Source organism: Uranotaenia lowii, chromosome 1, assembly GCF_029784155.1.
Source record: "Uranotaenia lowii strain MFRU-FL chromosome 1, ASM2978415v1, whole genome shotgun sequence".
NCBI classification, from domain to species: Eukaryota; Metazoa; Arthropoda; class Insecta; order Diptera; family Culicidae; genus Uranotaenia; species Uranotaenia lowii.
The window spans coordinates 118,215,127-118,240,332 of NC_073691.1; the positions used below are offsets into that span (position 1 = coordinate 118,215,127).

Here is a 25,206-nt window from a genome sequence, read left to right on the forward strand (position 1 = left end):
GGTTCTACTGGTTCTACTGAAGTTTAGAAAATCTTAAATGGGATGAGAAATCCTAAACGGGATTCCTAGATGAGATAATAAGATTATCAAATCGGATTACCAATTAAATTTGAAGCTCAAGTGCACAATTTGAGTGCTGAAATCGATTTTAGGATTGAGATTCAGTTAGTTCGATTAATTGGGAATTGAGAATTGGATTTCAAGCACGGAATGTTGATAAGAAATTGAATTTTGTTTAGCTTTTCGGATTTGATAGTCACATATGACTTCTGTTTTGGAAAACGGCTTTGAATAATAAATTTAATTTAACTTATTGCAAAATTGGAATCTGAAAGTAAAGTTAAAGTCAAGGTTTGTGTCGGGAAGGTGAAATATTGAAACATTGTTATGTACTTTCAGAAAAAAATATATATTTTTATTCATATGCTACAATCATACAAAGAAAAAAAAAGGGAAGGAGAACGCGTTACAAAGTTTCGATAAGTGCTGCAGCAGTCGGCTGGTAGAAAAATCTATCTCAATAAATGCATAATAAAGATTGGCGATAATACATAGGCTAAACCTGTTAATGAATTGAAGAGAGCTTGTTGTTCTATCGCAAATTAATAAAGTAATTATCAATCAAGATTTATAACTCCATAGTCTGTAAGATTACAATTTTGTGTGTGAAATAGTAGTAAGTAATAGTAGTGGCGGTAGCGGCGCAATTGCTTTGAGTACGAGTTTCATATGTCATGTCAATTTCGAGAAACTAAACGAATCTTAATAAAAATGAATAACTGAAATACATACTTGTTAGTGTTTTGTTTTCAGCAACTTGCTGCCAACAACTGTTCTAAATATTTAACGTTTCATGCATATCTATATTGTCCCTACCACATTGTTGGCTGTTTTTTTTTTGTTTGATTTTTTTCCAATGATTCAAAAACCGCCATTGACCTGGTTTGAGATGGTTTGGTGCTCTCTTATTCTGATAGCAGGGACTTTAAATTACAATATTTTTTGTTTCAAAGTTTCGCAATCGTAGCAACCATGCAGTGTACAGGTTTGAAACATCAAAAGTTCAAAGTTCCGTCGCAGTAACCATAGCGATAACAGTTGAGACACTAAGATTCGCAACTAAAATTGAACTTGTTTTTCAAACCGGTAGGCTTATCCAATACCGAGTTGAACCATCCCGAACCAAGTGCCCAGCTTATGCTGAATGCTAAGCCGTGATGTTCGCGCGAAATCCGTTTATTCACTCTACAAAAGATACGAATAACATAAGCGGGGTAAAAGTGTCACTTTCCCTACAGAACTAATGATGCCATTGCTTTGCTCATGCCGCTTCTTTTTCCCAACGTCTAACAAATCGATTAAATATCTAACATTATTATCGTTTAAAATAAGAAGATAAAGTGATGTTGTTGATGATGATGACAATTATGATATGAATAAGAAGTGGTTTTTTGATTTTGCTTGATTCACTTTCCTAAAATATTATTAAATTTAAAAAAAAAACCTGTACTATACGAATCCATACACGAATATCCTTAATTTCGCTTGGTGAGTATCCTATATTTTATTCGGTTTTGTTTGTTGGTAGAAACGAAAACAATGTAATTGATCTATTTTTTACTTTCACTTGATTTTCAGTTGCTTTTGTTTTCCTTAATTTTTGTGTTAGAATTTGAGGAGTTCAATTGACACATTTGATCAGTTTATTTTTGGAATTTTATCGGAACTTTGTGGCGTTTTTAGTTGTTGTTCAGTTAGATTGAGGGTTTAGATTGTGAATCGATTTTTTTCCAGGATGGAGTGCACTAGTGACTAGATTTTTGTAATTTTCTATTCGCTTTTTTAGTACTTCCGGCTCCAAACTAGAGCTTGTTTTTGTTCGAAATAGGACTTCTTAAACGTATTGTTTGCTTCAGGCTTTGGTACGTGTAGATATCTGAAGGTTTCTGTTTTGGAGTTGTAAATTTTTTACAATGTCGGTTAAACCAAAATCGATCAGTCAAGCTTTGAATACAAAGGTGCGTTGTTTGTTTCTTTTTGCTTTCTTTTCGTTTACTTGGAAAACTGGTTTTTTTGCTTAAATTGTTCAGTCTTATTTCTAGGTTGTTGCGGCTGTTGAAAACAAGGAGGGAGGGGATTTCATTGTTTGAGGATTTTATCTAACGTTTTGTGTGCTGAAATCTGCAAGTTTCTGTCCGTGATGTACGAGCGCCATATCAGAGTCCAAACTGTAAGCTTCAACACTTTAAACTCTTTAACATGTTAAGATTTTGACGTTATGTTTATGAAGTTTAACACGTTTTCTTACTTTTTTTTATCTCCAAATAAAGCAGATGATGAAAACTTTCATCAACATTTAGTTGCATGTTTCTGAGGAAGAAATTCATTACAGCTTGCTTAGATCAGGCGCAAACGATTTCAAAAGACAAAGCTATAAACAAAATGTAAATATTGCGATTGACATAAGTGAGGTATTCAATTAATAAACTGTGAAATACAGCTCGTCTCCAAGTTTGTTATATTTTTTTCTCATGGCACAAAAGTATCGGAAATCGGAAATTACTGTCTAAAAGATAGTATATGCCCAGTTTTCGGTGAAGGTTTCCTGGATTTGTGGAATCTCCAAGAGTTTTGTACAATATATAAGAAATAAAAAAAAACAAAAAAAAAAAACGTCCAAAAAGTGTTTACCTATTCAACTGATAATCGAGCACTGCTTAGCTTAAGCATGTCATTCATAAAACGGAATACCCGTTCATCTTCAGTTTAATCCTATTTACAAAGAGATTAGTGGATGTTCCTTTCCACGCTGTCTAACTCCAGGATTTATCTGCGTGAAGGTAGAACCCGGGGAAGTGGAAGATGACCGAGGACTTCCTCGTAACCTCCGGGATGGTCGGTTCCCCGGACTTTGCTTACATCACAACACATTTTCGTTGACGTCGTTTGAGGGGTTCCGGTCGAAGCACAGCTCGGACGGCTTCGTCGAACACCTGCTTTAGGCCACGCTGAGTCAGAGCCGAGCACTCCATATATTTGACGGCCCGGACTTTGTTGGCCAACTTTTGACCCTGTTCTCGTTTCAGCACCGAGAGACCCTGCTCGGCCAGAGCGCTCAGCGTTTCGCGATCCTCGCGTAAATCTATCTTGGTTCCTGCAAGAAAACATAATCGTTGAAATTAGTATGTAGGGTACGGTTACGCCACTTTCATCAAAAACCATGTTGTTTAAGGTTATTTAAAGACCGCCAATTTGTCGCGAGATATGAGACTTACGTGACGAATGCTAAGTATTTAAGTTGGATTATTCAAAGTTTTCGATTTTATGCTGAGAAAGCACACCAAAGTTGATAAAAAAAAATCTGCATGTTTTAAAGAGGTGTTTTAATAGATGCGTATTTTTTCATTCTTTGGAAACATTTTTGCTGATTCGTATTTGTTGTTAAGCATATTGTCTACTGTCCGGGAGTTAATTGCATACTCAAAGGCGCTTATTTGGAACGATAAATCCCGATTAGAATCGTGAATGTACTCGGGATTTCTTCCATTGGGATCCATCCTTTGAACCATTCAACAATAAAGCAAAACTGAAGTCAAACCTTTTCTTTGAATACAAAAAAACTGAACTAAAAAGCTGGATCTCTTGTGTTTATAAGAATACAATCTTCATGTATCGGAAGGAATAAGTTAATTTATATGAGAAAATTTTATTTAATTCTATTCACCAGTGAAAAGAGTACATTCCGTAAAATTTCACAAATAGCAGAGTACGCTCATTTCTTGATCGAAAAAGAGTACATTTACTCTTAAAAGAGTACGTATGGTATCCAAAATGTAGGGGAACTGGGTATCAAATGCGCAGTCGGGGCAAGATGCGACACCATCAGTATTTAACGAAACAAACATTTTTCAACATTTCTGAAAATGACAGCCTGTTAAATTTACACTTTTATGCGTTGATAAACATTTGTGGACCTTCTAAGTTTTCTGTATTACGTAAATTTGACGAAAAACATAAATTAAATTTTTAAGGAGCTTTTCTTGCAATTTTTAAACTATTCTCATAAGGAATTACGGTATCTGTCAGCATAAAAATAACCTGGCATCTGTTCCAATGAGGAACTTTGATCTTGACAATCAGCACACAACGAAAAGTTTCCCAATTCAATTATTTTTTCAGTTGTTTTGAACGAATTTTAATAAACATGTCTGTCTATGCAGGGCAAAACGCACCATGTCCGTTTATCTTTAAGCATGTTTCATATTTGTTCAAAGTTATATGCAGTTTTCATAACAACGACTTTAAGGATATTAATATGTTGAATTGGAAAACATAACTTGAATATAAACGAATATATTTAAAATTCCTAAATTTAATATAGATTTAATTAACTATTGACACGATTGGTCATGGCCACGACACAGTGACCTCGAATCCTTTCTCCTATCGATTCTCATTATGAAAAGGCTAAGAGCTTTCTATCAATATGCCGCAAGTCTTGATCCGAACATTTTTCGTTCCGGAACCGGACACATTGACCATGGCCTGGTCCAGATTTTCTTCATGAGGAGGCCAAGAGCTTTCTATCAATATGCCGCAAGTCTTGATCCGGTAACTTTGACATACTTCGTTCCGGAACCGGGCAAATTGGCCATGGCCACGACTCTGTTTCCCCGAATCGTTTCTACAATCTATTCTCATTATGAAGAGGCCAAGTGCTTCCTTTTCATATGCCTCAAGTCTTGATACGATTATTTTAACATTTTTCGTTCCGGAACCGGTCAGATTGGCCATGACTACGACCCAGTTTCCCCGAATAATTTCTCCTATCGATTCTCATTATGAAGAGGCCAAGAACTTTCTTTTAATACGCCGCATGTCTTGATCCGATAACTTTGACATTTTTCGTTCGGGAACCGGGCAGATCTCACGATCACGACTCAATGTCCGTGTACCACTTCTAAATTACATGGGTTCCCTTAATGTTAGGCCAAGAGCTCTTCGCAGATTAGTTATGATTTGATCACAAAATTTTTCGTTATCATGAAATCACCAAGATAACCTACATAGTCGAAGCGAATTGTCCCAAGTTTTAAATTTCAGGACAATTTCAAATAAGAATTTTTCATTATCTTCTCAACGACGCGACAATTCTTGATTGCCTATTTTATTTTGTCATGCTACACATAAGAGCAAGCTCACTGGTGTTGGGAAAAAGCGGTTGAAATTTTGTCACGTTTTGCACATTTTGAAAATTCGGCCATGCAAAAACATTTCCAAGATCTGTGATCTTCAAGGTTTTTTTTTAATAACACGTTTGCTGTGATGTAAAAATAGCAATTTTTCTATCACATACGGCTTAAATAAAATCAGTGCTGTAAAAAAATACAACGCTCAAAGATCTTATGTGATAGATCTATGTGATATCGCATCAAGTAGTCAATGGTTTCCTCAATTGACGTTCAAATTTTGTTCATTTCAAATAGTAGTAAGAAACAGATTACGGACCTGAGCTTAATTTGTTTGGTTTGCAAGTACTACCTAAATAAAAAAAGTTAAAGAGATTGTACATAAGCCACGACCGCAAGGTTAACGTAGAATTACGACAGACGGTTCTGTGTCAATAGGATATGTTTCATAATAAATTTTCATACTCGGAAAATGTTGATCGTTTTGACATGAATTATATATTCATTCATCAACTATCACGGCCAATTGAGACAGATTGTAGCTCTAAACAATTGCATAGCAAAAGGCGGGAAAATATTTGTAGCTGCTTCAAAATCCAATGCAACTGAGCCAATGCGCCTGCAATTATGCAGCTACAAACCTCAAGCGTTTTACCAAACGCTTCGTAGAAAATCTTTAAAGATTCAGTATTATGCGTTTAATTCGAATCAGTAGGGGAAATGCGCACTAAGATGTATACAAAAGTGGTCGTCATTGTACATTGGATGGAGATGAAAATTCAATAACAAATATAACTTAAATGAAAAGCGCACTTAATACAAAATTATTTAGAGTGAAATTTTTTCCAGGTTATTCCAATGGAATTTTTTGCTCAAATAAATATTATATGTCTATGAATGGTGTCATACTCAAACTTCTACACATTTTAATTTCGTGAAATTCCTTGCTCTTTTATAACTTCGCATCTAGTGCAGTTCGGGTCGACGATCGGGGTTTTTTTAGCTCGGGTGACCGGGTGTTTTGCGCACCAATTTGTATTAGCGCGTTATTAGTATTGGTGTACCAACACACAGCCGACCCAAAATGTTGTTCGGAAAAGATATCCGTGAAAGAGGCGTTTTTCGTGACGCGAGATCCGTTCGCGAATTTCAATTTGCCCCCCCTATAGTGTTGCCGTAAGACGTAATTCTACGTCAAAAGATATAAGCAAAGCTGTAGCTTAAAATATAATTTAACTATTTTGCGACATTTACCTATTATCAAATCGTTTGAGACAGTTTTCGATCGCTTGAGCCCGGTTAGTCGATGCTTCACGAGTGGAAGAAATCTGACCGGCATACGAGAACACTGTGTCGCACACAGCACTGTGCGGTGCTGCAGCCGTTGCAGCCGACACGCAACAAAATTAGATCAACACAGACACAACACAGTTTCGTTTCGGATGTGTCGTGTCATCAAACTGTGCTGCACTTACTGTGCTGTGCAATTTTCGGTCCCTGTATGTAGATAGGGGAACTAGGAGTAAGACGCACACGTTAAGTAGATTCTAATATAACTCGTAAATGAAGAATACATCCCAGTAAATTCAAAAATAGTTTTGAAAAGGGGCTGTTCTACACCAAAAATATATAAACAGGAACACTCAAACCAATAACATACCTACGTACAAATCGTTGAAATTAAAAAGGCTTTCTAAGGTATAATTTCACAACGTGTTAATTGATTCAAGTGCCCTCGAAAGTATTTGCCAGGTAAAAACACCTCTAGTTTACTTCACAGATACAATAATGTATTGCGCAGGGCTGCCAGATATTCTGACATTTTAGTGAAAAGTTGATTGAATCTTTATGAAATTCAGAAATTTCAAATATTTCCGTTTATATTCGAGTAATGTTTTCCAATTCAACATAGAAATTTCTTTAAAAGTGTCATGATGTAAACTGCACATACGTTTAAATAAATATAAAATATGCTTATACATAGATAAACGGACATGGTGCGCTTTGTCCTGCCTCTACATGTTTATTAAAAATTGTTCAATTAACAGAAATAATGATTAAAAAGGACATTTTTCGTTGTGTGATGAAAATGAAGACCAATGATCATCATTAGAACCATGCTTGTCCAACACCTCGCAAACAGAACAGAGCAGAGAACGAATTACACTTTTATCATTTCGGTTTCCGAGTGCACTGCTCAGCCGATCAACGTTCACAAATCTTTTTGCCGAGTGCGCCCGATTGCGGTTGCTCTGACGGTCGGGTGGACGTCGCTCGCTCTAAAGAAAAGAGAAGGAGCTGGCTAGAAAATTGTGCTCTAGCGACGCTGCTGAGTAGCTCAGTGTATCAAGCGCAAGCCAGAAAGATTTCAATGTAGGAATGTTTTCTTCAGAAAAGCCGTTATGCAGAGCGGAACAGAGCATCAGTCGAAGAGGTCCAATGTAGGCTTATGTATGAACTATTTTTGTAGGTAGCCGGGTAGGGCACTTCCTGGCAAGTTATTTAAAAAACATGGGGAAAACCGGGTAAATAATCTGAAATTTTCCATTCCAAAAACCGAGCAATATCCGGCCAAATCTGAGGAAACTCCAGACATTCATCTAGTGAAGAAAAACGACTTACATTTGTTTGTCGCAACAGATCAGCAGTGTCAAATTTATGTTTATAGCATACGAAGGAAAGTTTTGGTTTGATTTTTTATGAAACAAACTTTCACAAATGCAATTTTCAACAAACAATTTTAAACTGAATTCGATTTTCTTGTTTCATTTTCCAAATAATGTGGATAATACTGGGCAAAGTCCAACTAGTTTTTTCACAATATCCGGGCATCCTCAAATTGCTGTATACTTAGGTTTATGTACTTTAAATATCGTACGTGGGTAGCAATAATTTACAAAAGTAGCAATACGCAAAGTAACATTTACTAAAATTATCCAAAAATCTTTGTCTATTATACAAACCCTGAAAATTATGCAGTGATCTGGGACAAATTTTAGTAATAAAACTGCAAAACTTTCACAAATTGTAAAATTTAGGATTTATCTTCCTTTACCGCTACGCTTTTGATATTTTTCGACCGAAGAAAGCTTTCGTAGCTAATCATTGGTCCTGGTGCAGAACATCAATCTAGAGGAACTCGCTCAGGAATGACCAGATAGATGTTTTGGGCAAAGTTGTTAATTCGCATATTTTGATATAAAATTTAAAGTCGAGAGATTCAAAAATAGCGCGATAATAACAATAACGTTTTGTAAAGCATTTTTCAAGTATTTTTTTAAATTTAACCGTATCTTCTTGGGTAAAGATTGTAGAACTTTGACATGTTAAACAAAGTTGTGTATTTTATTGAGATAAATAAATTTGTAGAAAAAACTTAAGCTCTAAAATGCTTAACAAGAAAGTTATGATTTATATCACGCTATTCGTGGACCTCTAAACTTTATTTTTCATATCAAAATATGCGCTATATTATACAGAGCAATGTTGTCGAAGACACCAGCATTCTATCTTAACTACCTTTGGCGTTATTAATTTAGTTCCGTTAGATTTATGTTCTGCATTGTAAATTCTGACGCACTTCGAAACATCGATCCAGACGCAACCGATGAAGACAAACCGAGTTTTCTGTAAAGCTTCTCTTTCGCCCGAGTGAGAACGAATTTATCTGCACTGAGAACGCACTTCATCAGTTTGCTTGCTTCTCTTGCCCACACTTAGGTGGACGCTTGGTCGCTCTGGAGGTAACTGAGCATTTTTTAAAGATTCTCCGTTCGGGGAGAGCACAGCGAAAAAAATACACGCTCTTACTCTGAACGGGCTAAGGCGTCGTACACAAATTACGTAACGCAAAAATCTAGAATTTAGACCCTCTCTCCCCCCTATGTAACAATAAGTAACGTTTGATAGGACCCCCCTACTATACACAGTTCACAGTTTCTGAAGGGATGAGTAATATCTAGTGGTCTCTTAAGTGCTCCATCTAAGTCGACGGTTTTCGCCAGTTTCAAAGTTTCAAAACTCCGGCCGAACAGTGATTTATAACCGCGGATGGTCTCAAAAACAGTATACCATCAAGTTTATTCGACAGAGCCTTAGTTATTTTGCAATAACTTCGCAATTTTTCTGTGATACATTCAGCGAGTCATCTAAAATAAGCCCTTCAAAAACATCCTCGATCGTCTTGTGATCACTGATTGGTGAGACAACTGTCATAAACCACGATTATGTCTACCAAAAACACAAGATCAACATCGCAACCATCGCAATCATCGCTTGCTATCGAAAATGAATCGCAGGCCAAAAAGCGATCACGGGAAGATCTTCACGTTGCTGGTAATGATTCCGTTCTCAATCTAGACGACCTATGGATGAAAATTGAGACAAAAATCGATTCATTACATTCTCAACTTGGTAAGCGTATAGACGACCTTGAAATCAAGCTGACATCATTGAAAGATGAATGTGCATCGAAAATCAACACCCTTACTACCGATGTAAACAACTTGAAAGCGGAGGTTCATCATTCCATCGAGAATGCCGACCGATTGAATCGAAATCGTGAAATAATTATTTCCGGAATCCCATACACTCAGCAAGAAAACCTTGGTAAACTACTCGAAAATATAGCCAGTGCCCTTGGATTCAACGTATGCCCCATCGCTGATTTGAGTCGCCTAGCTAGATTGCCTATAATTCCCGGAGCTACGCCACCAATCCTCTGTGAATTTGCCTTTAAAAAATCGAAGAACGAATTCTATCAAAGATACATCGGAGCCAGATCACTCACACTACGGCACGTTGGTTTCGAGTCAGACAACCGAATTTATCTGAATGAGCATCTCACCTTAGAAGCCAGAAGTCTGCGTAATGCAGCCCTGAAACTTAAGAAAGATGGACAAATAGTAGAAAAGTTAACACTCGCGATGGTGTTGTCCATATCAAAATAAAAGGTCGCTCTGACATGCTCACAATAAAAAATCAAAGTCAATTATTGGCTTTAAAATAATCAAACCCTTCCTAACAAGTTTTTCTCTTCCTTCCAAAGATCCTATGACTCCTATCCTATATTCCTTTGACTCCTATTCCGCTCCTGAAAGTCAAAACAAGTTGTATCGTGCAACTCAAAAACCCTTCCTTGCAATCTCATTTTCCTTCCAACATGATCCCTTGACTCCCATCCTAAGCTATCCGTGATTCCACTCCTCTCCTGAAAGTAATGCTGTGCCCACTTCGTCGTCGCTGTTGCTGCCTACTGCTGTTGCTGCCCGTTGCTGCCCACCTTGCTGTTGCTGTTGCCGCCCTCCATGCTGTTGATGTTGCCGATATTCGTCATTACTACCGTCATGCTCATCCGATTACCTAATTGACAACTCTCATCACCAATTGCCCTCAGGACCAAAATTGGATATTCTTTCATTGGGATGACCAGAAGCTGTGAATCAAAAGTGGACCCTACGGACGCTCACACTTGATCATACCCGACGCCGCTCGATTGTTGTAAAGTAGCCCGAAGATAAGTGTAATGAAGTGCGAATGGTACGAAGAAGAGTGCGACGCCCCAACAAACATCGTCTTTTCGTCCAACTTGTTGGTCGGTGCCACGTCGCTCTATTGGAGACGCCTTATTGGAGAGCCGAGCTGACGGCTGTGATTTCCCGACGAACAACGAAGAATGAAGAATATACATTACTCTCGTCACGATGACCCCAAACTGCCCGAGGCCCAACGACGAATATTCTCACATCAATTTGATGAGAAGCTGCCAACTCAATAGTTTAAAATAAAATCGGAACAGCTGTTATCAACCGACAACACAAGAAAATCATCAATTTCCTCTACAATTCTGACGTTGCACCTGGTCATATCCGACGCCATCCGATTGCTGAAAAGTAACCCGAATATGTACAAGAAAGTGACTGATACGACGAACAACGACGCCCCAACAAACACTTGTTTTTTTCCGTTTGTCGTTTTGGATTCTACTACGATGCCTATTGGAGATTAAGAAAATGTGAAATAATATAGCGAAAGCCGAGCCGTCTTCTTGCTATTGGTCTACACGACGCCACCCCGATGCCTGCATGATGTCTACCGATGCTGATGACGTCTCAAGGAGAATGAGTGCCAAACGAAATATCATCGAAGTTTATACAGTTGTTACACTATTTGTTTTGCTCTTGCATTCTTAGAATCAATGATACCTGATCTCCTTCTTAAATCATTTTAGAATTCTGTTCAACCTTCTCGTTGAACTTAGATTGGATGCCACATCATGATAAATCGTAGAACGAACACAAATAAATAAAATGCGCTCCGAATCGATTGTTGCTGTCAATGTTGATCAGGTTAGTGAAGTTGCCTTGAATTCCTTTTTCGTAACCTTCTCATATTTCCTATCCAATGGATGATAATTTAGTTCATGATGCCTCAGAGAACCATTCAATTCCAAAAGCTGTGCTTAACGCTGTTTTATGTAATGATAAACTAAACGTAGCTCACATTAACGTGCAAAGCATTTGCGCACGCCGTATGACCAAATTTAACGAGCTTAAACATTTGATCATGGGTAGTAAAATCGATGTATTTTTCATGACAGAGACTTGGTTAAATGACACCGTGCTAGATTCAGCTATCGGTATTAACGGTTTTAATTTAATTCGAAATGATCGAAATAGAAATGGAGGCGGGATATGTATTTATATCAAAACTGGTATCAGATTTAAAATTATCTCAAAGTCATGCAATGAAAGTGGTAGCACCGAGTTTTTGTTAATTGAATTGTTTTGTAACGATAACATATTATTTTTTGGAGTCTACTACAATCCGCCAGGGCAAGATTGCTCCCAATTGCTTCAAAATCATTTTCAACAGCATACGATTCGTTATCAAAACTCGTTTCTAATAGGTGATTTTAATTGTGATCTTCTCAAACGATCTCCTAGAATTGAACACTTTAAAGATACCTTATCAAGCTCAAGTTTTGTAAATATTAATACGGAACCAACTTTTTTTCATAACAATGGTTGTTCACTGCTTGACTTATTTATGACCGACTCGATCGAAAGCATTCATAAACTTAGCCAATTTTCGCTACCTGGTGTATCTAATCATGATATAATTTTTTCAGCTCTGAATTTCTCGAAACAAGATCTTTGTGGAGGCTATTGGTTTCGTGATTACATCAATTTTGATCACGTCGCACTTTCTCATTACCTCAATAACATGAACTGGAACTTTTTTTTCAGCATTGATGATTCTGATATCCTTGTTGAAATATTAAATTCTTTTTTGCAATCCCTGCACGACTCCTTTTTCCCGCTGAAGTTCAGAAAGCACCGCAAAAACAAGTGGTTTAATAGAGAGATAGAAATAGCTATGATCAACAGGGATCTAGCTTACAAACATGGAAACGAACGAAAACTGAAGGCGACAAACTATCATTCAAAAGACTGCGCGCGCAATAATGTCAATTCGCTGATTTCGAGGGCAAAAGTTGCATATGACAAACTCAAATTGAATATCAACCTACCTGCTCGAAAGTTTTGGAGTAATTTAAAAAGTTTTGGTCTGAGTAAACCAGATAAATCCACATTCGCTTCTAGTTTCACCGTCTCTGAGGTTAACGACTACTTCTGTTCAAATTTTTTATCCGATAGTAATGAAGAAATCTTTGTCCCACCAAACGAAAATGGTTTTCATTTCCAGCTGTTAAATGAATATGAAATTGTAAATGCAGTCGCCACTATTGAATCTAATGCTACAGGGATTGATAACATTCCTATTAAACTAGTAAAAATTGTCCTTCCATATATTCTTCCGGTATTAAACCACCTCTTTAACACTATTATCAGAACATCCAAATTTCCACTTCAATGGAAAAAAGTTAAAGTCATACCAATTCCCAAAAAAAACAATAGTCATGACATAAATAATTTGAGACCAATCAGTCTTTTGAGTTCGATTTCAAAAATATTTGAAAAGTTAATTAAGCAACAAATCTCGGAATATATAAATCAGAATAATTTATTAAGTAGCTATCAATCTGGGTTCAGATCCAACCATAGCACAGAAACTACCTTAATTAAAGTACATAATGACATTGCAGTTTCTCTTGACAAAAAAGGATTAGCTATTCTTCTTTTAATAGATTTTGCTAAAGCTTTCGACAGAGTATCCCACAAGAAGCTTATTGAAAAATTAATTTATGAATTCTCCTTTTCTGGGCCCGCAGCAAAAATGATCAAGTCATACCTCCAAGGTCGTGTCCAGAGCGTTTTCATTGATGACTATTCATCTGATATGTCACCTATTGAGTCAGGAGTTCCACAAGGTTCTATTCTTGGACCCATTCTGTTTTCTCTTTTCATCAATGATCTTCCTTCGGTTCTGAAATTCTGCAGTATCCAGATGTTTGCAGATGATGTTCAAATATATTATTGCTTTGACAAAACATTACCTATGAATATAGTCTGTGAAAGAATCAATTATGATTTAAAAACCCGATTTAATACACTTGACAGTGGATTGTAGCCTTTCTTTCAGCCTGTAAATGATATTTGGGTACATATAAAACAAAATGAATTATGAATTATGATTAATGAATTTCATACGCAATAAATCCAAAATGAATTTAGGAATTAAAGATTCAAAGTTTTTATTAGGATAAAAGTATTTTTATATGATCATAATTTTCATATAAATAACCTTATTTGCAACTAGTTGGAGATTTTTGAATGACTAGATTCTGGAATATCATGTACAGTGAGGGGCAAAATAAAGTGTCCAAACTATTTTTTTTTCAATTTCTTTCATTTTTCTGGTTAAAATTCAACGAAAACGCATCGTAATCATTTTTAAAATATTGTTTAATATGTTCTTTTCAATTTTTGTTAATGTTGCGCTGTTAAAAAAAAAAAAGTTTTTCTGATAGAAAAAAAACAGTTAATATTCCAAAAAAAAACAGGGGCAAAATAAAGTGTCCAGATCGGTACAGCTTCAAATTGATTCAAACCGAAGGCAAACAAGAACTATTTAATAATGGGTATGGCCTCCTTCGGCCTTCAACACCTCCTACAAGTGCTTCGGTATACTTTCAACAAGGTTGTGCAAGTGTTGTGGGTCGAGTTCCTCCCACGCATGCTCCATGGCATCACAATAAGTATTTTTAATTTGTCACACCAGTCTTATCAATCAGAGCATCGAGGATGGCCCACAGATTTTCGATGGGGTTCAGATCAGGACTTTGTGGGGGCCATTCAAGGGCTTTTATGCGGCAGGAACGGGAAAATGACTTCATCAGATTGGCCGTATGCTTCGGATCGTTATTCTGCTGTAAAACGAAGCGCTCTTCGAGGCCCGTCTTGATGAGGGGTACCTCGAGGTTTTCCCGCAGGATATTGGAATATGACTCAGCTGTCATGATTCCGTCAATTTTTACCAAATTGCCCACCCCACCCCGAGAAAAGCACCCCACACCATCACGTTACCTCCTCCGTGCTTGACTGTTCTTTGGATATGGCGATCTTGGAGTTCCTCACCCGACTTGCGCCACATATGATCCCGCTTCTTCCGGTTGAATAGCTCGAATTTGGATTCGTCGGCCACAACAATGTTTTCAAGTACTCGAGCCGTTACCGGCGTGTTCCTTGACGAACTTGAGCCGCTTAGCCTTATTCACCTGGCTGATGAAAGGCCTTCTCACTGCGATCTTTCTATGGTACTCCTTTGCATGGATGCGGCGACGGATAGTACAACGCAATACCGAAAATTGGAGCTCTTCCTGTATCTGCCGGATCGTTATTATTGCTTTTTTCTTCACTTCAAGAATGATTTTCTTGTCCGTTCTGGCATCTGTCTTGGGCTTCAGTCCTCTTCCTGAGCGATCCATCTCCGATCCGAACGTTTTCATCTTCTTCATGATTTTTGATACCGCTGTCTTGCTGATTTCGTAATTCTTGGCCACTTCCCGGTGCGTTTGACCGTTATTCACATCACGAACCACCAGTTTCCGGATGGACAACGGAATGGAACCAGAAATTTATGCGTTCTCCATATTTTACAACTTATTCGAATGTAGACACCTGTTTGAATACTCCAGAGCCAAGCCAGTTGTTTATGCAACGTCAAAATACACAAAACAAACAAATTCGAAGGGCCTCGCGATGGAAACTTATCGAAATTATATACATTTTTGAGTTGGACACTTTATTTTGCCCATTTTTTTTTTGGAATATTATTTGTTTTTTTTTCTATCAGAAAAACTTTCTTTTTTACCAGCGCAACATTAACAAAAATTAAAAAGAACATACTAAACAATATTTTAAAAATGATAACGATGTGTTTTCGGTGAATTTCAACCATAAAAATGAAAGAAATGATAAAAAAATAGTTTGGACACTTTATTTTGCCCCTCACTGTATGATTCCGTTTCTATGACATTATAATCTAACTCAATTTACTCCTTTTGGAGTTACAGCATATGATATCTTCAAAATGGAAGGGGTATAAAAATTAAGAATACAATTTGAAAAAAGGTGCCTGACCATGTATTTCAAATAATTCAACCTCTCAAGTAGGGGAATCAAATACATAGATAAAATTATTGGAACAAAATTTCAATTGCTAGAGTAAAATACGATACCAAAATGCAGAAAATCGGTAGAATAAATTTTGAAAATTAAAAGTATTGAAAATTTTGAAAGCGTAGTATTTTTAATTTTGTTATTTTGAGATTTTTATTCTGTTTTGTTGATTTTGTCTATTTTGTTAATTTTGTTAATTTGGTCATTTTTTCAATTTTCATAATTTTGTCAGCATTCTTAGTTGATAAATTTTGTCAATTTAACCAATTTTCTAGATTTTGTCAATTTTGTCGATTTTAACAATTTTCATGATTTTGTCAACTTTTTCAAATTTGAAAATTTTGTCAATTTTGTCAAATTTGTCAATTTGGTCAGTTTTGTTAATTTTGTCAATTTTGTCAGTTTTATCAAATTAGTCAATTTTATCAAATTAGTCAATTTTGTCAATCTTGTCAATTTTGTCAATTTTGTCAATTTTGTCAATTTTGTCAGCTTTGACAATTAAGTGTATTTTGTCGATTTTGCCATTGTCAATTTGGCCAATTTTCTCAATTTTGTCAATTTTCTTCGATTTTGTAAATTTTGTCAATTTGTCAATTTTGTCAATTTGGTCAATTGGGTCAATTTTGTATATTTCGCCAGTCAATTTTGTCAATCTTTTCAATTTTGTCAATTTTGTAAATATAGTGAATTTTGTCAATTTTGTCTTTGTCTATTTTGTGAATTTTGACAATTTGGTCATTTTGGTCAATTTGGTCAATTTTGTCAATTTTGTAGATTTTTGTCAGTTTTATCAATTTTGTCAATTTTGTCAATTGAGTGAATTTTGTCGATTTTGTCATCGTTAATTTAGTAATTTTTTTGTTCAATTTTGTCAGTTTTATCAATCTTGTCAATTTTGTCAATTCAGTGAATTTTGTCGATTTTGTCATCGTCAATTTTGTCAATTCTGCCAATTTTCTCGATTTTGTCAAATTTATAAATATTATCAATTTTTATGATTTTTTCAGCTAAGTTAATTTTGTCAAATCAATGAATTAAGCCAAGTTTGTCAATTTCGTCAATTTGGTCAATTTGGTCAATTTAATCAATTTTGTCAATTTTGTCGATTTTTGTCAGTTTTATCAATCTTGTCAATTTTGTCAATTTAGTGAATTTTTTCGATTTTGTCATCGTTAATTCAATCATTTTTTTCAATTTTCTCAATTTTGTCAGTTTTATCAATCTTGTCAATCTTGTCAATATAGTGAATTTTGTCATCTCTTTTGTCAATTTTGTTAATTTTGTCAATTTTGTCGATTTTGTCAATTTTGTCAATTTTTTCAAGTTTGTTAATTTTGTCAGTTTTATCAATATTGTCAATTCAGTGAATTTTAATCCAGTTTTTCATCGTCAATTTGGTCAATTCTGCCAATTTTCTCGATTTTGTCAATTTTATAAGTTTTGTCAATTTTATGATTTTTTCAATCAAGTGAATTTTGTCAAATCAATGAATTATGTCAAACTTGTCAATTTCGTCAAATTGGTCTATTTAGTCAATTTTTTTTTCTGTTTCTTCAACTTTGTCAATAATGATTATTAGCTTTTTAGCTTTATATGCATGTTCCAAAAAAAATCCCAAATGCTTCAAACTCTACTATGGAGGGTTTGGTGGCGCTACTGTTTGGTTGTCATCTTCCATTGGCTTCAGAAAGTGAAAGTTCAGATTGACCTCCAAGCCGTCATCGTTTTTCTCTAGACACCAACCCCAACAACAACAACGCAACGTTAGATCTGAAGAGAGGAAGAGAAAAGGGAACAAAAAAACAAGCTCGAGAGCTTAAAGCTCGAGAGGATTCAGTAGCATTTGTCTTATTAGATTTAATTTGCTTTCACGGGCGAAATACTCTCCTGTCGTTGCTGCTTAAGAAAAAGCTTCGTAAGCACGAACGGCACGTGAGAAGATGAGAGGATGTGCATACATCGTCCGCGTACCCGTGTTGTTTTCCCCTTCTCAGAGCAATCTGTTCCTGAATATAATGTTGGGCGAAGTTACTATCGCTTTCGTACCATGCAGTGTGGGCATGACGTCATCAACGACTTCACAAATTTCGGGGTCGTACCCCTTGGTGAAAACCATTTTTATATTCAATAATAATTTGGAGCTTCGGATCCGAAATTTTTGAAATGGTTCGGTTTCAAACTGAACCATTAAAATGAAAAATACAACCATTAGCTGGGAAAATTAGATCTGTCGTTCTCTCCTACACGGTTTCTGTCACGATGACATCAAACCTGAGTGGGAGTGAAGCCTGTCTGTTCTCCCTTCCACACATCGACAGGTCCATACTTTTAGATAGCAAGCGCGTATCTATGACGTCACGTATAATTTGACGTCATATATACGATAATCTTGATTTTAGTGATTGCTGGTTGTGGCTAGCAAGGCCAATTGACACGTTTTTTGGAGTGATGATTTGATGATAATTACTATGAAAATTTATTTTTCAAACTATTTTGTTTTTTTTCCTTTCTTTTATACATTGAAGAGGGAAAAAAATCAAATTTTTTAAGACAAAAATCATTTTTATTGTACTTCCCAGTTTCGCAAAACCGTAGTGACAAAGTTTATAAAAAATCACACCAATACATACAAATACACTGACATCGTCTGAACTCGTCGAGCTGATTCGATAGGTACCTATAAAGGTATATCTAAGACCCATAATAAATGATCTCCCAAATCGACCGATAACTATACCTTTCTGAAAGAAAGGCAAAAAGGTAAACGAATGGTCCAACTTTAATCTACTACCAATAAACCCTACCAAAACTAAAGCTCTGTTTTTCAACAGATGGCACAGAACTTTAGAATATCCGAGCCTTCATCTGGCAAACTCTGAAATTATTTTCACCGATCATGCTGAAAACCTTGGCATTGTCTTTGATCATGAACTGTCGTGGAAAAAACAAGTCAACAAACAATGTAGCAAAATCTATGGAGCTCTAAAAAGGCTTACCCTCACCACAAGACATCTCGATATCGAAACGAAACTAAAACTGTTTAAAAGCTACATTTATCCTTTGTTTATTTACGGAGATTTTGTTTATTTTAATTGCACAGCTAGTTCATTAGACAGACTTCGAGTAGCTTTGAATTCATGTGTCCGCTATGTCTATAGATTATCTAGATTTTCAAGTGTTTCCCATCTTCAAACAAAACTGATTGGCTGCCCATTCAATAACTTTTATAAATATAGGTCATGCAATATTATCCATAGAATAATAACTAGAGGTGGTCCACAATACATTAAACAACTTTTTGTTCCTGTTAGAAATTCCAGAACTGCTAATTTCGTTATTCCACCTCATAGTTCAGTCTATTACAATAACTCGTTTCTCATAAGAGGCATCTCGAACTGGAATAATCTTCCTATCCACATCAAATCCATAATATCGAAATCGGAATTCAAGAAAGCTTCACTATCCAGATTTGCAGTTATACGGTAACAATTGATGATTAAAGCTTAGTTCTTTTAGAAATGGGACACTTTCTTTTGTTAATAGCTCGTTTACTACAGATCGGACATGCAAAACTTTGACAGCATTTTACTGCCTGTAAAAAGTACTATTTGACCTATTTTTGTCAAAATTTTAAGTTCACGCGTTTTTTAGATATGTACGATGTAAGAGTAAAAGAAAAAAATTATTTTGCACAGTTTCCTTGAAAATTCGTGATTTTCAAATTGGTTTGTCAGCTACCGTTGATTATTCAAAGAATTACTGTGTTTGAGTGATGGAAAAGTATGCCAACACTGTTGAAAATGTCCACAAAGTTAAAATCAAGCTTTGGAGTGAAGTACATGATCGGAAACTATGGTTAAGGGTCATCAGGGAAGTCAAGTCTCATACCAGCATTTTCAATTTTGAATAAGCGAAAAACTAAGTGTAGATCGCTGAAATGTCCAAAATTTTTTCCCCGATAAGCTGAAAGTGTTGCCTAGTTATGAGTTATTCAAATTTAACCTCCAATAACAATTTTTTGCTAGCTCCAGAGCTCGTAAGCTGTATACCCGGTACCGAGGCTATGCGACAGATGATTTCTGATGAATAACAAAAATAAGAATAAACCCTATTTCCAACCAATTCTAGCATATGAATCCTATGACATATCTGCTCGTAGGAAGGTTCCTACAATATTAAAGTTTGTGTTTGCTGGTTGTTTTGTATAAAATATTATTATTTGTAAAAATTCTGCTCCTGTGGAAAAAAAACAACAATTTTCAAAACGAAAACTTTGGTTTTTGCTGTTTTTAAAAGCCTAAAATGAGTAATCTTGTACGTACCCTTCGCAACCTACGATCCATACTAACCGATTAAACTTGCAGTTCAATTTCATGATGGTTTTACTTCGTTATTGTCAGCTTTTGCCAACAGAAATTCCATTAAAAATACTTTTAAGTGGCTCAAAAATAATCAAGTTTTATAATTTCGAAACAGCTGTGTTCACTAAATTGCCCTCAGTTTCTTTTAAAAGAGAAGTATTAAATCAAAAAGTAGCAGAAATTGAAGGAGGAAGTTATAGACACCTAAAATACACATAAGACAAAGTATAAGTTTGAAAAAATGATCAATATCATGACTGAAAAAAGTGTGCGCCGGCCGAAGGGAGATACCCAGTATAAAGTAGAAATTTTTCTCACAAAAAACGAAAAATATTTTTTTTCAAATTTTGTCATGAATTATCATAAGATTACCTTCATTTCCTTCATAGAAAGTATTTTGATCAAACGAATAGTTTTTGAGATACACGCATTCGTAACTGTCCCATTTCTAAAAGAACTAAGCTTTACTAGTTAGATATGAAAGTGCATCAGAAACATTGAGATTAAAATTATAAACATACACCCAACTGTAACACTTAAAAAAGATTGTATCTTATGTTACACGAATAAAATGAATTATTATTATTATTATTATTATTATTATTATTATTATTATAGTTACGTAACGCTAAACACCCCCCCCCCCCATATTCAATTTTGAAATTAAAAGTAAAAGTACACAAAAGTTTATTTGATGCATTTTTATTCTGATACGTTCTTATAGGGTTGGTTGCCCTACTTTGGCCCTTTTAAGCGGTGGTTTTTAAATAATCATGTTTTTCTAATAAACAAACGGGTTATTTCAAGAGATTTAATGATAGTTTATGATCTTATCTACAAGTTTCAATGAGAATAATCAACATAGGTTTCGCAATTATTGAAAGATTTGCAAAGATATTGATGATCAAAATTTCCATCTTTGAACCTACTGTTCCTATTTTGGTGCTGTACTGGTACCTTCAATTGGACCTATAACTAAAATTTTTATAAAAAGTATAATTTTTTGAAAATAAAAAAAACAATTTCGTTAAAAGTGTAATCTTTAATCAAATATTATCATAAAAAAGTATTACAGCTTTTTAACGGCTTAAAAACCTACATTTCTGTTATGGATATTTTAAACACTTTCATTCCCCGTCAGCTCTATCAGCAGAACAATAGCTGAAGCATTTTATTTTTACTAACTTGTAGTTCATTTATGTTAACCTAACAAAAAAAATGTTAGAAATGTTCAACATTGGTTGTGAATCATACCCCTATTAAATATTCGCACCTTTGTTAATTGGTTTGGTATTCAAACAAAGTTTTCGTGATGTTAGGTCTAAAAATGGAATATCAAGGTCAAAGTCTACTTTATTTGGACCCTTTACAAATTTTCCGAGTTTTCCATTAATTTTTATTTATTTTGGGGAAAATAGGTATTCTACACAATGAAAGTAGTTACCCTTTAAACTTTGGCTTGGACACTAAAAAACGTGATTTTTCCTTATTCCCTCTCATTTCTCAAAACGCAACCCCACTAATAGAGTTGTCAAATTTACCACTGAATAGGAGGCACATTTTTAAAATCGTTGAAAACTTTATCAGAAAGACTTCGGTATGGAAGGGTTCAGGAAGAATTCACAAACAGTTCATTGTGCACATAGCAGCATCTATATCCTATGCAAGCGAAATAAATTATTTACAATTTTCGGCAATTTAGGACTAAAGTAGGCTCTACGTCCAAAGTAGGAGCACTCACCCACTACAGTGAAAAATATCAAAAGAAAAAAAAATAAAAAAACAGCATCGGTCCAAGTTGGATTCATGTATTTATCAACTGTGAGGACAGGGAAGGTATTTGTATCCTCCGCTACATCTACAATTACACAAGGAAATTTCAATTCTTTTCTTTATGTTTTTTTCCATTAATTTGTTACGTAACTGAACCAAGTACCCCCCTCCCCCCTATGTAACAGGAAGTAACGAAGACTCAACCCCCCCTCCCCCCCTACATGCGTTACGTCATTTGTGTACGACGCCTAATCTGAGGAGCGATGCCAAGCATGATTAGAACAGATGACAGGTGATTTTTTTGCTTTACATGCCGTAATTCCTTACGAGAAAAGTTTAAAAAAATATAAGAAAAACTCCAAAAAGTTTTGTTATTTACATAATATAGAAAGCTTAGAAGGTCCAGAAATGTTTAGGAATGCGCAATAGTGTAAATAGAACACACTGCCATTTTCATAAATGTTTTTAAATAAACGAACGACACACACATATAGGATCTCAGTGAAACTTCTTGTTTCTTTGAAGAGATCAAAATTCTACTTAAGCCTAAAGCGTACATCTTTCAAGGATGGCTAGCATCTTACTAATGCTAACACCACCAGCACACAGAAAGAGTACTATGTATGCCGTGACCGAGACTCGATCTCATGAGCCAGAGAGGCTTAAAAACTTGAACGCTAACCTCTAGGCCACGGTCGGCGGCAAAATGTTGAAAAATGTTTGTTTAGTGAAATACTGATGGTGGCGCATCTTGTCGACTCTGCGCACTCTATACCCAGTTTCCCTAGGTTAGAAAATCACATTGAGGTGAAAAAATATCATTCAACAAAAAAGTGACCAGTACATTTCGATAACTATGTGAAATGCAGACACCTAACGGTGACAAACATTTTCTCGAGATTCCAAGTAATTCAATGGTGTAAATTTTTTAGAAGTCGTTTCAGTAGTTCCTGAAATATAAGGCACAAGATCTGACGTTTTGGAGATGGTCCTCCAAAAGAGACTTTGGTATTTAAGTGTTATATGACACGAATGCTACGGAGATGGTAAAGTTTCACTAATAAAACTTAATAAAAAATTAAAGAAAATAGATCTTTCCAAAGAAACATGAAGTTTGATTTAATTTTTTTGAAAGTAAAACCGGAGTAAAATTTGACCGCGAGATAGCTAAGAAACATGGTAAAAGCGTTAAGCGGTTCAAGAATTGCACTTTTCTACGATTTTTTGTGCGATTCTAATTATTTTCTTTAATGATCTTGGGAAAAGGAACCTTCTTGCTAATGCACGAGCATCATACTTTTGTGGTTCATGCAATGACAGTGGTTGCTAATTAGTATCATACTTAAAGGCTCCAATGTAGCATGTCTACGGTAGGCTTCCACTTTTTCAATCAGAACCAGAACATTGACTTAAATTTTTGAATACTCGTACAAAAAACCATCATCGCAAACTTATGTCGTGAAAAAAAAATCCAAAATACTTGTTTATCGAAGGAAGCTTTGTTCCCACAAGAAATTAATCAACACAAAAGCGTAAGAAAGCCTGGCGCAATCAAGACGCTTTGCGATATGCATCGATAGTTTGTTGATATAAACAAGCTCAAACCAGGAAATCGATGCCCAAGTATTATCTTTCAGAGCTGACAGTGCTTGAAAGAGAGCTTCGCTCGATTTGTTATTTAGATATAATGTTTTAGATTTCAATAATACATACCAACTAATATGATCGGTGCATCCGGGCAGTGATGTTTGATTTCGGGATACCACTTGGACGTGACGTTCTCGAAAGAGGACGGGCTGGCCACGCTAAAGCATATGAGGAATACGTCAGTCTGCGGGTACGACAAGGGTCGTAATCGGTCGTAGTCTTCCTGCCCGGCTGTATCCCAAAGACCGAGAGAAACCTGCACTCCATCTACGACCATCGGTGCCGAGTAGTTATCGAAGCTTAAAAGGTTACCGAGAAAAACAAAGAAAATCAGTTGAGTGGTTCAGAAAGAAACGATCGTCGAATATCGAAACTTACACCGTGGGAACATATTCACCGGGAAAACTGTCCGTAGTGTAGGATATGAGCATACACGTCTTACCGACCGTTCCATCGCCAACAACCACACACTTAATGGGTCTTCCCGAGGCCATCTGGGAATGTAAAACAAGCAAGATATGCGTTAATCACTTCTGTTCCCCCGCTCTACAGAAACTCTTGCTCACACCGTTGGGCAATAAATCGATTCCAAAAATACTTATGTTCTATTTCGGTAAAAACGGTGCTTTACTGATGGATTTTATCTTCTTCTTTTTATCGGAACTAAAATCCACTTCTTTTCATGAACAAATTAGCCAAACGGAAGCAAACACGACAGGATGGGATCATACGTCACATTCCTGCTGTAGCCGCTTGATACGATTGAGTAGAAGTGAGAAAAAAAACCATTCAATTAAATTCGCTTGCCTCCAGTCGAGCAGGCGGTGAAGGTACAACGATGTTTAATTTCACTTTTCTAACATCTCACAACTGATTAATCGCAGCACTTAAACCTATGAAATGGTGGAGACATGAATCAATGATCTCACACAGTTAAAGTTTTTGATTCCCTTCCTCCCACCCTGAACGCGACGACTACTGTCGTTTCAGTTTAATTTATTTGCACTTTATAGAAGAAAAAACTCTTCATTGTCCATTATCATTTTTGAGCACATTTCCTGACTCATGTATTCCACTAGATAGGGCCGAAAAAAAAGGGATTTCACTTTCTATCCATTTTCTGATGTGATTGAAGAAACAAACCGACAACGCCTGTAACCCAAGAAACTTCTGCTACTTACTTTCGCGACCAGAACGTGCTCTTTCACTGACTTAGAAATCAGACGGACAAACAATTAAACACTTTAAAATAAATACACAACTGTCCGGCAATGCAGTTCAATTACTTTGGGGTCATTTGTACTTAAATTAAAGCCTTGTACTTGACGAGAGAGCAAAAAAACAGTGTTAATCGCACTTCTTCCGTCCACCGTTCGTCTTCGGAATGGCAGAAAGACAGATTATACTTTTCTAGCTAAATGAGGGGTTGCCCAGCTGCCTGTCAGTGTATGTGCACACGATTAAATGGACGAACGCTCAGGCCGCAGCGAATGGGAGGGAGAAACCCAGAGAAATGTCAAAATAACTTCATTTCTACCGATGAAAGCGCCACGCTGAGGACTATACGAGAAACACTGAAGGCACGGTGTGTCAAATTCGAACAAGAGTAGAGAAAATCAGTGTCATGAGATGAAGGAATTGCTGAGAGCC

The 25,206-nt window shown here is 35.9% G+C and overlaps 1 protein-coding gene across 2 annotated transcripts; it reads right to left on the reverse strand.

The window, feature by feature from the left end:
- Positions 1-390: 390 nt before the first annotated feature.
- On the reverse strand, positions 391-24,999 carry LOC129739361 (ras-related C3 botulinum toxin substrate 1). 2 transcript variants are annotated; one of them, XM_055730771.1, is made up of 5 exons: positions 24,738-24,999; positions 24,125-24,308; positions 23,935-24,050; positions 23,623-23,855; positions 391-3,154 (listed from the first exon to the last, which is right to left on the reverse strand). In XM_055730771.1, exons 3-5 carry the CDS (start codon positions 24,048-24,050, stop codon positions 2,916-2,918), a joined length of 588 nt encoding a protein of 195 aa, XP_055586746.1. In that variant the 5' UTR covers positions 24,125-24,308; positions 24,738-24,999; the 3' UTR covers positions 391-2,915. The 2 variants fall into 2 exon arrangements, with proteins under 2 accessions (XP_055586746.1, XP_055586745.1); XM_055730770.1 differs by lacking the exon at positions 24,125-24,308 and having other exon boundaries at positions 24,738-24,998.
- Positions 25,000-25,206: the final 207 nt, after the last annotated feature.